Raw genomic sequence first — 16,404 nt, 5'->3', positions numbered from 1 at the left:
ACACGACCTCCAGTGCCTAGTTGCAAATAAAATACTGCAAGCAATTCAACTATGCATGAAAAGATAGGGAATGAGATGCAGAAAAATTGCCAATTTGAAATATTTGGCTCTAACACAAGGCAGTTTGTTTGCCAAAGCGCTGGCAACAGTGAAGCATGATGAAGGTTCATTGCTAGTATGGGGCTATATTTCAGCAAATGGACTTGGGGATTTAGTCAGGATTAATGCTGAGAAATATATGCAGATACTTATCCTTCATGCAATACCATCAAAGAGATGTTTCATTGGCTCTAAATTTATTCTGCAGTAGGACAACATCCCCAAACATATGGTCAAAGGAGTCCTGGAAGTGATAATATAGCCTCCACAGAGCCCTAAACTCAACATCATCTGGGATTGCATGAAGAGACAGATAGATTTGAGCAAGTCTACATCCACAGGAGATCTGTGGTTAGTTCTCCAAGATGTTTAGAGCAACCTCCCCGCTGAGTTCCTTCAAAAACTGTGTGGAAGTGTACCTAGAAGAACTGATGCTGTTCTGAAGGCAAAGGGCGGTCACATCAAATATTGACTGGATTGTTTATTCACTTTGTATTTTTAATTGATAAAGATAAACTATTAACACTTGTATTGTTTAAAATAATTGTTTTTTTGCAGCGTATTTTCCACAGCTGCCTACAACTTTTACTGTGTATATATATACAGTACAGACCAAAAGTTTGGACACACCTTCTCATTCAAAGAGTTTTCTTTATTTTCATGACTATGAAGGCATCAAAACTATGAATTAACACATGTGGAATTATATACATAACAAACAAGTGTGAAACAACTGAAAATATGTCATATTCTAGGTTCTTCAAAGTAGCCACCTTTTGCTTTGATTACTACTTTGCACACTCTTGGCATTCTCTTGATGAGCTTCAAGAGGTAGTCCCCTGAAATGGTCTTCCAACAGTCTTGAAGGAGTTCCCAGAGATGCTGAGCACTTGTTGGCCCTTTTGCCTTCACTCTGCGGTCCTGCTCACCCCAAACCATCTCGATTGGGTTCAGGTCCGGTGACTGTGGAGGCCAGGTCATCTGGCGCAGCACCCCATCACTCTCCTTCATGGTCAAATAGCCCTTACTTTCAAAGTTTTCCCAATTTTTCGGCTGACTGACTGACCTTCATTTCTTAAAGTAATGATGGCCGCTCGTTTTTCTTTACTTAGCTGCTTTTTTCTTGCCATAATACAAATTCTAACAGTCTATTCAGTAGGACTATCAGCTGTGTATCCACCTGACTTATCCTCAACGCAACTGATGGTCCCAACCCCATTTATAAGGCAAGAAATCCCACTTATTAAACCTGACAGGGCACACCTGTGAAGTGAAAACCATTTCAGGGGACTACCTCTTGAAGCTCATCAAGAGAATGCCAAGAGTGTGCAAAGCAGTAATCAAAGCAAAAGGTGGCTACTTTGAAGAACCTAGAATATGACATATTTTCAGTTGTTTCACACTTGTTTGTTATGTATATAATTCCACATGTGTTAATTCATAGTTTTGATGCCTTCATAGTCATGAAAATAAAGAAAACTCTTTGAATGAGAAGGTGTGTCCAAACTTTTGGTCTGTACTGTATATATATATATATATATATATATATACACTAGCAGAAGGACCTGGCTTCGCACGGGTATGTTTCATGCATTTCATTCAATTTTTCTGTGTGTCCTTAAAAGATATCGACAGTATCCCAAATAACAGTGACCTCTACAGCACCATGCCCCCTTACCAGTGAACTCCACAGTCCCTCACATAGAAACATAGAATGTGTCGGCAGATAAGAACCATTTGGCCCATCTAGTCTGCTCAATATATCTGAATACTATGGATAGCCCCTGGCCCTATCTTATATGAAGGATAGCCATATGCCTATCCCATGCACGCTTAAACCCCTTCACTGTATTTGCAGCTACAACTTCTGCAGGAAGGCTATTTCATGCATCCACTACTCTCTCAGTAAAGTAATACTTCCTTATATTACTTTTAAACCTTTGCCCCTCTAATTTAAAACTGTGTCCTCTTGTGGTAGTTTTTCTTCTTTTAAATATGCTCTCCTCCTTTACCGAGTTGATTCCCTTTATGTATTTAAAAGTTTCTATCATATCCCCTCTGTCTCTTCTTTCTTCCAAGCTATACATGTTAAGGTCCTTTAACCTTTCCTGGTAAGTTTTATCCTGCAATCCATGTACTAGTTTAGTAGCTCTTCTCTGAACTCTCTCTAGAGTATCTATATCCTTCTGGAGATATGGCCTCCAGTACTGCGCACAATACTCCAAGTGAGGTCTCACCAGTGTTCTGTACAGCGGCATAAGCACTTCACTCTTTCTACTGCTTATACCTCTCCCTATACATCCAAGCATTCTGCTGGCATTTCGTGCTGCCCTATTACATTGTCTTCCCACCTTTAAGTCTTCTGAAATAATTACTCCTAAATCCCTTTCCTCAGATACTCACCCCCTAACACTGACCCCCCCACAGTGCCCCACCTCCTTAAAAAGGGATTTGCACAGCAGCCCATCCCCTTAACTTTGACCTTCACAGCAGCCCGCCCCTTTAACAGTGAGTTTCATAGCTCCCACTCCCTTGACATTGACCTCCTCAGGGGTCCGCCCTCTTAACAGTGACCTATACAGCACCCCACCCCTTAACACTGACCTCCATAGGGGACCGTCCCCTTATCTGTAACCTCCACTGTTCCCTGCCCCCTTAACAGACACCTCCACAGCACCCGTCCCTTTAACAGTGACTGCCACAGTACCCCATTCTCTTAACAGTGGCCTCCACAGTACCCCGATCCCTTAACAGTGACCTCAGAGTACCCTGCTGACTTAACAGTGACCTCCACAGCAGCTGCCCCTGTAATAGTGTGCCCTGCCCCCTTAACAGTGACCTCCACAGCAGCTGCCCCTGTAATAGTGTGCCCTGTTCCCTTAACAGTGACCTCCACAGTGCCCGCCCCTTTAACAGTGATCTCTACAGCAGCATGCCCCCTTAACAGTAACATCCACAGTGAACGCCCCTTTACCAGTGACCTCCACAGTGCCCGTCCGTTTAACAGTGACCTCCACAGCAGCTGCCCCTTTAATAGTGGCCCCTGCCCCCTTAACAGTGACCTCCACAGTGGCCTGCCCCTTTAACAGTAACATCCACAGTGCCCGCCCCTTTAACAGTGACCTCCACAGAAGCTGCCCCTGTAATAGTGTGCCCTGCCCCCTTAACAGTAACCTCCACAGCAGCTGCCCCTGTAATAGTGTGTCCTGCCCCCTTAACAGTGACCTCCACAGAGCCCGCCCCTTTAACAGTGATCTCTACAGCGGCCTGCCCCCTTAACAATAACATCCACAGTGAACGCCCCTTTAACATGACCTCCACAGTGCCCCTGCCCCTTAACAGTGACCTCCACAGCAGCTGCCCCTTTAATAGTAGCCTCTGCCCCTTAACAGTGACCTCCACAGTGCCCTGCCCCTTTAAGGTTAGGGCTACATGACGACATGTGTCGCGTGACATTTAGTCGTACCAATGTGGCACAACAATTTTTATAATGATAGGCTATGGTTTTGCACTGCGACATGCTGCGACTGTGACACGACAGTCACAAAAAATCCATCCAAGATGGATGCATGTAGCAGTGTAGTTGTGCCCTATGTGTCGTGCGACTTATCGTCGTTTAGCCCTAGCCTAAAGCTGACCTACAGCAGTAAAGAAAAATGGCTGGGTTGTTATGGAAACCTGGAGTAAAACTGTATGTATGTGGAGACTAAGGGCCTGCGAGCTTCTATTGGCTGATAAGGGACATGTGGCCGTGTGTATGGCAGTTGGGGGCTTGTATTGGCTAATGCAGGTCATTTTTTGGGAATATCTCAGGAACGGTATGTCCTAGAGAGCTGAGACCCGGTCTAAAACCTTCCCGGACACCTGATGTACCTGTGTGCCAAATTGGTGAAGATCGGTCCAGTTGTTTGGTCGCGCATAGAGAACAGACAGACGTCCAGACAGACAGAAATTATTTTTATATATAAAAGATACTAGCAGAAGGACCCGGCATCACACGGGTATATTTCATCTATTTTATTTTATGTTTCCGTGTGTCGTAAAAAGATATCAGCAGTTTCCCCCATAACAGTGACCTCTATAGTGCCTGCCCCTTTAACAGTGACCTCCACAGTGTCCGCCCCTTTACCAGTGACCTCCACAGTGTTCTCCCCTTTAACAGTGACCTCCACAGTGCCCTCCCATTTAACAGTGACCTCTACAGTGCCTTCCCCTTTAACATTGACCACCCCTTTAACAGTGACCTTCACAGTGGCTGCCCCTTTAACAGTGACCTTCACAGTGCCCGCCCCTTTAACAGTGACTTCCACACTGCCCGCCTTTTTAACAGTGACCTCCACAGTGCCCGCCCCTTTAACAGTGACCTCCACAGTGCGCGCCCACTTAACAGTGACCTCCACAGTGCCCATCCCTTTAACAGAGCCCGCCCCTTTAACATAGACCACCCCTTTAACAGTGACCTTCATAGTGGCTGCCCCTTTAACAGTGACCTTCAGAGTGCCCGCCCCTTTAACAGTGACCTCTACAGTGCCCTCCCCTTTAACAGTGACCTCCACAGTGCCCGCCCCTTTAGCAGTGCCTGCCCCTTTAACAGTGACCTCCATAGTACCCGCCCCTTTAACAGTGACCGCCCCTTTAGCTGTGACCACCCCTTTAACTGTGACCTATTGGCCGATTAGGGGTATGTGACCGTGTGTATGGTCTATTTATGACTGTGTTGTTATGAAAACCTGGATAACTTAAATATGAACTTATATTGACTGCCACACCTCATATGACTGAATATTTAAGGACCTGCGAACTGCCAAAACCTGTGATCAGTTGTTATGGAAACCTGGAGTAGGACCTGCGAGCTTCTATTGGCTAATAAGGGACATGTGATCGTGTAAATGGCAGTTCGAATTTAAGTTAAAGGCTTGTTGGCTTCTATTGGCTAATGCAGGTAATTTTTTGGGTATATCTCAGGAACGGTACGTCCTAGAGAGCTGAGACCAGGTCTAAAACCTTCCCGGACACCTGATGTACCTGTGTGCCAAATTTGGTGAAGATTGGTCCAGTCGTTTGGTTGCGCATAAAGAACGTCCAGACAGACAGACAGAAACTAATCTCTTATATTATAATAATGAGTTTCTGTCTGTCTGTCTGTCTGTCTAGACGTCTGTCTGGATGTTCTTTATGCGCTACCAAACGACTGGACTGATCTTCACCAAATTTGGCAAACAGGTACATCAGGTGTCCGGGAAGGTTATAGACCGGGTCTCAGCTCTCTAGAACGTACTGTTCCTGAGATATTCCCCAAAAATGACCCACATTAGCCAATACAAGCATGCAAGTCTTTCTCTTCATATCCCAACTGCCATAAACACAGTTTTACTCCAGGTTTCCATAACAACCCAGCCATTTTTCTTTACTGCTTAAAGGGGTGGGCACTGTGGAGGTCACTGTTTTTAAATGGGTAAGCACAGTGGAGGTCACTTTTATTAAAGGGGCGGGCACTGTGGAGGTCACTGTTATTAAATGGGCGGGCACTGTGGAGGTCACTGTTATTAAAGGGGCAGGTGCTATGAAGGTCCCTGTTAAAGGGGCAGTCACTGTGGAGGTCCCTGTTAAAGGGGCGGTTACTGTTAAAGGTGCAGTCACTGTGAAAGTCACTGTTAAAGGGGCAGTCATTGTGAAAGTCACTCTTAAAGGGGCGGTCACTGTGAAAGTCACTGTTAAAGGGGCGGTCACTGTGAAAGTCGAGTTAAAGGGGCGGTCACTGTGAAAGTCCCACATTAGCCAATAAAAGCATGCAAGTCTTTCTCTTCAAATCCCAACTGCCATAAACACAGTTTTACTCCAGGTTTCCATAACAACCCAGCCATTTTTCTTTACTGCTTATAGGGGCAGGCACTGTGGAGGTCACTGTTATTAAAGGGGCGGGCACTCTGGAGGTCACTGTTATTAAATGGGCTGGCACTGTGGAGGTCACTGTTATTAAAGGGGCAGGCGCTATGAAGGTCCCTGTTAAAGGGGCGGTTACTGTTAAATGAGCAGTCATTGTGAAAGTTACTTTTAAAGGGGCAGTGATTGTGAAAGTCACTGCTAAAGGGGCGGTCACTGTGAAAGTCACTATTAAATGGGCGGTCACTGTGAAAGTCACTGTTAAAGGGGCGGTCACTGTGAAAGTCACTGTTAAAGGGGCGGTCACTGTGAAAGTCACTGTTAAAGGGGCGGCCACTGTGAAAGTCCCTGTTAAAGGGGTGGCCACTGTGAAAGTCACTGTTAAAGGGGAGGTCACTGTGAAAATCACTGTTAAAGGGGCGGTCACAGTTAAAGGGGCGGCCACTGTGAAAGTCACTGTTAAAGGGGCCGTCAATGTGATAGTCACTGTTAAAGGGGCGGTCACTGTGAAAGTCACTTTTAGAGGGGCGGTTACTGTTAAAGGGGCAGTCATTGTGAAAGTCACTGTTAAAGAGGCGGTCACTGTGAAAGTCACTGTTAAAGAGGCGGTCACTGTAAAAGTCACTGTTAAAATGGCGGTCACTATAAAAGGGGCGGTCACTGTGAAAGTCACTGTTAAAGGGGCGGCCACTGTGAAAGTCACTGTTAAAGGGGCGGTCACTGTTGAAGGGGCGGTCACTGTGAAAGTCACTGTTAAACGGGGCGGTCACTGTAAAAGTCACTTTTAAATGGGCGGGCACTGTGGAGGTCTCTGTTAAAGGGGCAAGCACTGTGGAAGTCACTGTTAAAGGGGCGGGCACTGTGAAGGACACTGTTAAAGGGGCGGCCACTATGAAGGTCACTGTTAAAGGGCTGGTCAATGCTAAATGGGCGGTCACTGTTAAAGGGGCGGGCACTGTGGAGGTCACTGTTAAAGGGGCAGGCACTGTTAAAGGGGCGAGCACTGTGAAGGTCATTGTTAAAGGGGTGGGCAGTTTGGAGGTCAATGTTAAAGGGGCGGTCACTGTGGAGGTCAATGTTAAAGAGGCTGGCACTGTGAAGGTCATTGTTAAAGGGGGAGGTACTGTAGAGGTCACTGTTATGGGGGAAACTGTCGATATCTTTTTACGACACACGGAAACATAAAATGAAATAGATTAAATATACCTGTGCGAAGCCGGGTCCTTCTGCTAGTTTATATACCTAGCATGTGCTGCTAGGCTGATTTACAGTCAGGTGAGGTTAAATACCGGACCAGATTGAAGTGCCGATCCAGGTTTTGGCAGCACCTGGCTGTCTTTAAATAGGCAACTGGGCTCAGAAGCCGTGTCTCTGTGTTGGGATCTGGGAGCCTTGTGTCTGGATGAAGGCTTGCTACCTGTTTGGCATGAAAACAGGTTGGTGCTGCTATGGTCAAGGACTCTTTGAGGCAGAATTGCTGCATGGTGTGAATTACCACCAACACCGCAAGGTGACTTTTTGTTTAATTATGACTGCTTGTTTTATCACTTGCCTAAAGTGTGAATAAAACTGAACTGTTTGGTCCAAAGAACTTTTTGTTGCCTCTATACTGCGTCCACTAATCCTGTCTACCAAAGCAAAACCCCACAATATATATACACACACACACCTATTCTGTACATATATAAATATATACACACACACATATATATACACACATATGTCCACGTACCTTTTCTGCAGGCTGTTGGGGGGGGGGGGGGGGGAGGCACTGCTCCAGCTTTCTCTTCTGCTAGAGCAGACAGGGAAGCTTAATGTCATGAGAAGCGAGGGCCAGTCCAAACCTGCAGCGAGTTACAGCTGCTGTCTGGTAAGAGGAGCTGATGGCCCCTTGTATAGTCTGAGGGAAGAAAGGGCAGGGATAGTGTTGGGAGAGCGGATCTGGCGCCCCTTTCAGGATGACAGGTTATTGTGCCCTGCAGAGCCACACAGGTGACACACTGAGCAAACTGAGCCAGACTTCTGGTGCATTTAGCTTAGTAAATCTTCCCGATTATGTTGAAGGCATATATGACATAATATGTTAACAAACTCTTCTCAATACTGCTCCCGCTTGTATCAGGTGGTATATGTCACAGCCACATTTCCCTATGTGATGCTAATCATCCTGCTTGTTCGAGGGGTCACTCTTCCTGGAGCATATGAAGGAATCATGTTTTATCTGAAACCTGACATCACGAGGCTCAAGGACCCTCAGGTGAGGTGGGTGGCGGGCAGTAATGAATACGCTACTATTTTGTGGGATGAGGGAGGCTCACATGTCTGCATAAGTGGTTGTCCTGAAAATGTCATTGTCTCCTAGCAGTTTTAAGAAATAAAGGATGGATACAGTGACTCTGCAAATAGTATCATGCATGATAAGTTTAGACACCCTGATATTTAGGGACATTTCATGATTATTGTACTTGTACTTTGTTTACACTGCAGGTCTGGATGGATGCTGGAACCCAAATCTTCTTCTCATATGCCATCTGTCAGGGTTGTCTGACGGCACTGGGGAGCTATAATAAATACAACAACAACTGCTACAGGTATACAAACTATCACTGTTCCACAGTGACCAAGGGGCAAGCTATTTAAATGCCTCTTGACTTGCTTGGCCACATCTTACAGAGCATTGTCTTTTATTTTCTTCATCTTCAGGGACTGCATTGCTCTTTGCTTCCTGAACAGTATAACCAGCTTTGTGGCTGGATTTGCCATCTTTTCAGTTTTGGGGTTCATGGCACGAGAGCAGGGTGTCCCAATTTCGCAGGTGGCTGAATCTGGTAAGTTAAGGGCTCTCAGTTCTAGATAAATGACTGCATGGCCACCTGAGACCAAAATCACTATTTATGGGAAAAAAATATAGCCGTGGCAAGTCAAACCATGCAGCTGCTGGGGCCCATGCAGAAGAGGGTCTCAACTGAGGATGGTTTATTGCCCTGACTTTAGACCCCCAGTAGAAACACCTTGATTGTAAACCACTTGTAGCGGAACCTTGATTGCAGACCTGTTGTAGTAGAACGTTATTTTCAGACCTCTCTTATAGCAGAACCTTGATTAAAGATCTCTTGTACAAGAACATATATTATAGACCTCTTGTAGTAGAACCTTTAGTGTAGATACACGATCTCTTGTAGTAGAACACTGATTGTAGATTTATTGTAGTAGAACTTGGACTGTAGGCCTTTTGTAGAAGAACCATGATAGTAGGCCTTTTATAGTAGATTATAGTTGTTTTATAGTGCATTATAGACCTCTGCAAACAGAACCTCGATTGTAGACCTCTTTGAAGCAAAACCTTTATTGTAGATCTCTTTGTAGTAGAACCTTGATTGTAGACATCTTGTTGAAAAGCCTTAATAGCATCCCTATTATAGTAGAACCTTCATTGTAGACCTGTTGTAGTAGAACCTTGATTATAGACCTCTTTGAGAAGAACCTGGATTGCTAACTTCTTGAAGTAGAACCTTCATTCTAGACCTCCTGGTCTAGAATGACAACTAAAAATTGTAATTCTCTTGGGTGGGAACATCCAAAAATATACTTGTTATTCAGTATGCACTGTAAGCGTCATATGTTTTATCAACAGAGTCTTGAAATATTCTTATTGATATATTCTGTTTCTCATAGGTCCTGGTCTAGCATTTATCGCCTATCCAAAGGCGGTGACCATGATGCCAGTGTCCCCTCTTTGGTCTTGTCTCTTCTTCCTTATGCTCATCTTCTTGGGACTTGATAGCCAGGTATTGGTTTAAAAAATAAATAAGCTGGAAACAGGGTTTTATTTGGCATGCAAATGGACTTACACTATTTTTGACAAATCTGTCAGTATAGTATACGTTGGCCCCTATTTACTAATGTGAGTGCACTTATACATTTTTGGAAATTGCAGCAAAATTTGGTGCCAGAGGGCCTGGCTTAGCAGTAAAGGGGCCTGAGATGCAACTTTTTACTCTGACTTTTAAAAATAGTGCCAGAATTCTGTCGCAAAGTAAGCTTACCAATAGTTGTAGTGTCCCAACTGGGATAGTACTAGTGGATAAATGGTTACTATTATGTGCTGTTTGATATGTCTTAACATAATTCTACATTTACAGGAGAATGCTCTATTATTTTGCACTAGTTTTGCACTGTTTGTCTTTATATGCTAAGAAATGCCGTAATAGATCTTTAAATATGTCTTGAGCATGTATTGATGTGGCTGGGGCAACTTTCTATCTTTTCTATTGACAATCTCCTTGAAGGAGCGTGGAGCTAGGCTAGCTTTGAGCTTGTGCTTCCTTTCCAGTGTAGTTAGTCTGGAGCAATCTTAGGGCTCATTCACACGACCGTGTGAAGCCCGTGCCCCTATTGCGGACCGCATTTGCTGATCCGCAATACACGGGTCCTGTTCCGTGGCCATTCTGCATCACGGATGTGGACGGTGAATGGGGGTCGCAATCCCTATGTGGCTATGTGGCTGCCACAAGGCAGGTGCCCATGCTTAGCGGACCGCAATTTGTGGTCGACAGCACGGGCACAGGCTTCACATGGTCGTGTGAATAAGCCCTTAGAAGAAGGATGCATCTGTGAGCAGAATACATAGGTCAGGAGTCTCACAGCCCACGACTACGTCTTAGGCGTTCAGCCTGGCCTAGCAATTTATGCAGCTGACCTGATAAGTGTGCAGCTGAGAGGAGTGCATGGTATAGTCTGCGAGAAGAACACTTTGGTTACAGGCCTCATAACATGGATTAGGCCTTAGGCTTCTGGCCTGGCTTAGCATCTTTTGTAGCTGTCATGCTGCTTATAATTTGGAGTTCTGCATCTCTCTGCTCTTAAGTGCAGAAAATTTGAGATATGGAATTTGCACATACCTTAGCTGGGAACTGCATAGCACAGAAATTACTGTTTGAGGGATTGTATCATGAGAAACACATTTCTACATCTAAGAGTTACTTGTTCGGCTTCATCTCTACTACTCCCATCCTCTCCACACACCCCCCTTCCTGCACATAATGTTTGGCCTCAAAATACAATGGGGTTTCCCCACATTGGTTCGAATCCTATCCGTGATGCCAAAATTATGTGCCGCAACCTAGGGGATTGTGGATAGGATGGGAGTAATAGACAGGATGTATGGAAGTAAAATACACATTTATTTTACTTGCAAGCTGAAGCACATTTGTTTTGCAATGCTTTCTCCAGAGTTAAGAACATTAGTTGACTTAGGCTAATTTCACACTTGCGGCAGTGTGATCCGGCGGGCAGTTCCGTCGTCGGAACTGCCTGCCGGATCCGCCGATCTGGATGTGACTGAAAGCATTTGTGAGACGCATCTGGATGCGGATCCATCTCACAAATGCATTGCAAGAACGGATCCGTCTCTCTGCTTGTCATGCGGACAGACGGATCCGTCTTGTATCTTTTTTCAAATTTTTACCGGTCTGTGCATGCGCAGACCAGAAGGACGAATCCTGCATTCCGGGATTTTGAATGCCGGATCCGGCACTAATACATTCCTATGGGGAAAAATTCAGGCAAGTCTTCAGTTTTTTTCGCCGGAGATAAAACCATAGCATGCTACGGTTTTATCTTTTGCCTGATCAGTCAAAATGACTGAACTGAAGACATCCTGATGCATCCTGAACAGATTACTCTCCATTCAGAATGCATGGGGATATGCCTGATCAGTTATTTTCCGGTATAGAGCCCCTGTGACGGAACTCTATGCCGGAAAAGAAAAACGCTAGTGTAAAAGTACCCTTACAGAAAAATGTATTCCAAGGCTGGGGCTACACATGAGGTGTGCCTTACAGCTTCAATACATGCTCAATAGTGTTCTAGTGGGACACTACATGGTTAATATAAAGTTATAATTGTCGCTGTGATAAATTTGGTGCATGTCTCGGCAGCCTGTCTAAGATTACGCTGTCCACAGAATTAGTAAATTTGTCCAATTGTGTCACTTTTGTCACTGGAAAACTGAACTGGTATCATTCTTTCTAGTTTGTCTGCGTGGAGAGTCTGGTCACCGCCATTGTCGACATGTTCCCTGAAGTGTTTCGGAAGAAGTACCGCCGAGAACTCCTCATTTTAGGCATTGCTATTATCTGCTATCTGTTGGGTCTTATCCTCCTGACTGAGGTATCAATATTCAACCTTTTGATGGGCCAAAGGTTGTAATGACATATAGGTTACTGTTTCAAAGGGACATCCAGATTAGCACCATTTGAAGTACATTTCTTATTTAAATGTTATTTTTCTCATAAAGTGACCCGTCTGTACTTTCCTTCTTCATCAATATAGGGTGGCATGTACATCTTCCAGCTATTTGACTATTATGCAGCCAGTGGGACCTGCTTGCTCTGTGTTGCCATCTTTGAAGTGGTCTGTGTTGGCTGGGTTTATGGTGAGTCTGGGGAAAAGACAAAAAGAAGGTTTGAGTTCACAGATGGCATGAAGATTAACAACGATTCCCTTGCAGGTGCTGACCGCTTCTATGATAACATAGAAGACATGATCGGCTACCGGCCGTGGCCGCTGGTAAAGTACTGTTGGTTGATAGCCACCCCTGCAGTGTGCATGGTGAGTTCTACTAAGCCTTTGCAGGTGTGATTGTCTACTATATGGAGTAACCATAATTCCTTCCCAACTCCTGGAGACCATGTCAGAAAAGTCTGTCTCCTATATCTTCAGACTTCCTGTCTTCTCCCATCTCATATTGTTCATCTTCCTTAGGGAACATTCCTCTTCTCTCTCATCAAGTACACACCCCTGAAGTACAATAACCGCTATGTGTACCCACCATGGGGCTACGCCGTTGGCTGGCTTATGGCCATCTCCTCCATGATCTGCATACCAGTGTATGCTGCCTATATCATTCTGAAGACAAAGGGTCCATTTACTCAGGTAACCTGCTAATGGGTTATGAGTACTCATCACTGTCATCACCAAACAAACTTTGTGAACTGCTTAGTGGTTCAATATTAATCATATGCAATCAGATTGGTCCAAATATTGTGTGTTACTTTCATGTTCCTGAGTAGTCTTATAATATTCTTTTCAGCCATCTCTCACTTATACCTGTTTCTGGGAAAGCTTGTTGACAACAAATATGGCCACCATTACAGTGGTTGTCATCCAGCGTGCCCAGATGTCACGGTGCGATGTGGGGGAAAACTCCACACCGAACACCGATGGGAAGCGGGAACTGAAACTAAACCTGGGCACAAGGGGTAAGGGAGCTTCTCACCCCCTAGAGCAACCCTGATGCAAGTACTGACTAACTTTAAGTATGAACAGGCCTCGATAGTAGGGAAGTTCATACACCAGAACCTAGGGACCTAACTCACCCTGTAGAACCCTGGTAATAGTTCTGGACAAGAGACGACCGGTTCCTCCACCAGAAGGATGAACCAGAATCTCCCTCAAGCCAAAGGAAAGAGGAAGACAAAACTTACTGTCATGTTCTAGCGTCGGTCCACCTGACCCCTAGAACATCCTACAACGAAAGTATAACACCAAAACACACACACAGAAATGACAGTGAGTAGCAAACTAGAACGATAGGTAAGAAACCAGTGGCAACAACTACCACTGGGCCAAGAGCACTGATATACTAGGCCACTTGCCTTGCCGCAGCTGCTGGAAGAGACACCAGCAGTCCAAACAACAACGACTGGAACCCATGCATATGTACTGGAATCCAACCACCATACAGGACACATTAAAAACAACAAACAAAGAACCCAGCACACCAGTAACTGCCTGGACCCCCCTCGCGGCGAGGATACATGGCGGCCTCAGGCAGAGCTGCACAGTGACTTCTTGTTGCCGCTCTGGGGAACCCAAGAGCCCTCTCACCGAAGGCACAGACAGGAGAAATGTCTAGCATCTATGCAGGACTATACACACCAGAAACAGACCAGACATGGGACAACAACTAGACATACAACACCAATCCGTAACATAAACCATACCACACATAGAAACAGAGTAGGAAGGGGAGGTGACATTGATGTCTCATTAGGTGGCCCTTAAGAACTGGGCAGATGGAACACCAAGGACACGAACATAGCTCCAGCATCAAACAAAGGCTGGAGAAAAACTAAACTCCTGGGGCTCAGCAACAGGATAAATAGCACCTAGTGACCACACCCAGCCCAGGAACTTAACCCCACTAGTACCAGACGGAGAAGGAACCAGGATACAGGGAGCAGTGCACACACATGCTGCATAAACTACACGTTGCCCCAGGCAACCAGCATACACTGCAAACGTGTTACAGCGAACAACACTGAGACTGTGACACAGCCGTGACACCAGACTACTGAATAACGAATATTCTTAGGCAGCCATTCAGAGCTGTAGGAAAACTTAGATAAAATATAGAATGAGGATGTACTGTATATATCATATCTGGATATTTATATCATGTCTTTCAGAGGCTGAAGCAGCTTGTCACTCCACATCCCGACCTTCCACAGCCCAAGAAAAATGTCTCAGAATTCAGCGAACTCCAGAAAAGTGGAGTCTTGGCAGTTAAAGTAACAGATGGTCTCATCTCGCCAAAGGAGACGCGGTTCTGATACGGCTACACTAAGGAATTTGTACAGCCAAGGACTTTCCTACTCCACCACCTTATCCTTCATGAGGGTATCTGGACACCAGCAGTCCAAATCAGTCATTTACTGCCCTTGACAACCCACTTCCTGTCCTGTCCAACATATTGCATCATTGAAACAGTGTGGGTCTTGCCAGAGGTTCCCTACTTCTCTGGGCCTCATCCCACTGGACACAATACTGTTCAAATCACTCCTTTTGTTATTACATTGGGTTTTATAATTACCTACAATATCACTCATTACATCCTCATCCCTATCTTTAAACCTGACCTTTTTTTTTACCGGCAAAGGAAGGAATGCTGTTTCAGATATCCCCCATTAGGGGGCAATGCACATTTCAGCCTAGAGACTTACAGTAAGTGTAGCTATCAGTAGCACTCGGCACACCATACTGACCCTATTAGTGACCCTAGGTAAAATGTCTTATGGTTTACTTGTGCCTTTGGAAATACGGTGTTTTCTAAACCGTGATGTCATACGTAGATGACACTAGTCTGCTAAAACCTTTACATGGTTTGTAATGCTGCAAATGACACCTTAGTGCAATCAGTGCCTGGTGCTGTTATAATATCAATATATCAATGCAAACCCTGAACAGGACATGCCCTGTAAGTTTGCACGGACCTGTGTCAGTGATACCATGGATATAGATATACTGTTGCAATGAGGATTATGCAGTTTTATACTGTAGGTGTACTAAATGGATTAAAAATAAAACATTAGACTTTTGTTATTAGATGGCTGCTATTTGAAATACTGACAAAATCTCTGGAGCAGTCAAGTGGACCATTCTGTATTCTGAATGTAAACAGGGCAGCTCCCTCTCCCTCTCTCACAGCCACAGCAACATTTCAAACACTCATTATCATTTCCCATAATACATAAATATATGCTACTAGCCAACATGTTTACGCACAGAATGGGTGTGTGGTTTAGACTGACAGGGGGAGAGGATTATGTTTTTTTTTACAAAATTATTTTCGGTGCACAAAGTGAATTTCTTCATTTTGGTGGACTGATAGAGTACGGTACTGTAAATAAAATAGCATTGTAACAGTTTTTTTTATTTCATTTATAAAATTAAGTATTATCATTGACTAATAAGGCTACTTTCACACTTGCGTTCGGGGTTTCGCTTGTGAGTTCCGTTTGAAGGCTCTCACAAGCGGCCCCGAACTGATCCGTACTGCCCCAATGCATTCTGAGTGGATGCGGATCCGCTCAGAATGCATCACTTTGGCACCGTTTGGCCACCGTTCCGCTCAGCAGGCGGACACCCGAACGCAGCTTGCAGCGTTTTCGTGTCCGCCTGGCCGTGCGGAGCCAAACGGATCCGTCCAGACTTACAATGCAAGTCAATGGGGACGGATCCGTTTGACGTTGACACAATATGGTGCAATTGCAAACGGATCCGTCCCCCATTGACTTTCAATGTAAAGTCAGGAGTCCCAATTAACCACCTCAGCCCCCCTAGCTTAAACACCCTTAATGACCAGGCCACTTTTTACACTTCTGCACTACACTACTTTCACCGTTTATTGCTCGGTCATGCAACTTACCACCCAAATGAATTTTACCTCCTTTTCTTCTCACTAATAGAGCTTTCATTTGGTGGTATTTCATTGCTGCTGACATTTTAACTTTTTTTGTTATTAATCGAAATTTAATGATTTTTTTGCAAAAAAATGACATTTTTCACTTTCAGTTGTAAAATTTTGCAAAAAAAACAACATCCATATATAAATTTTTCTCTAAATTTATTGTTCTACAT

At 44.7% G+C, this 16,404-nt stretch overlaps 1 protein-coding gene across 1 annotated transcript in view; it reads left to right on the top strand.

Moving 5' to 3' along the window:
* SLC6A12 (solute carrier family 6 member 12) overlaps nt 1-15,744 on the top strand; it is a 64,923-nt gene extending 49,179 nt beyond the window's left edge. Inside the window, exons 7-15 of the mRNA XM_040436366.1 lie at nt 8,105-8,239; nt 8,470-8,573; nt 8,686-8,810; nt 9,658-9,770; nt 12,016-12,153; nt 12,316-12,418; nt 12,494-12,594; nt 12,748-12,918; nt 14,454-15,744. Coding sequence (XP_040292300.1) covers nt 8,105-8,239; nt 8,470-8,573; nt 8,686-8,810; nt 9,658-9,770; nt 12,016-12,153; nt 12,316-12,418; nt 12,494-12,594; nt 12,748-12,918; nt 14,454-14,597 — 1,134 coding nt within the window. The 3' untranslated portion in view covers nt 14,598-15,744. The remainder of the gene's footprint in view (nt 1-8,104; nt 8,240-8,469; nt 8,574-8,685; nt 8,811-9,657; nt 9,771-12,015; nt 12,154-12,315; nt 12,419-12,493; nt 12,595-12,747; nt 12,919-14,453) is intronic.
* The last annotated feature ends 660 nt before the right edge of the window (nt 15,745-16,404 follow it).

Source organism: Bufo bufo, chromosome 1 (genome assembly GCF_905171765.1).
Source record: "Bufo bufo chromosome 1, aBufBuf1.1, whole genome shotgun sequence".
NCBI classification, from domain to species: domain Eukaryota; kingdom Metazoa; phylum Chordata; class Amphibia; order Anura; family Bufonidae; genus Bufo; species Bufo bufo.
Note: the sequence above shows the minus strand (reverse complement) of the source record. Positions and strands in the feature narration are given on the sequence as shown.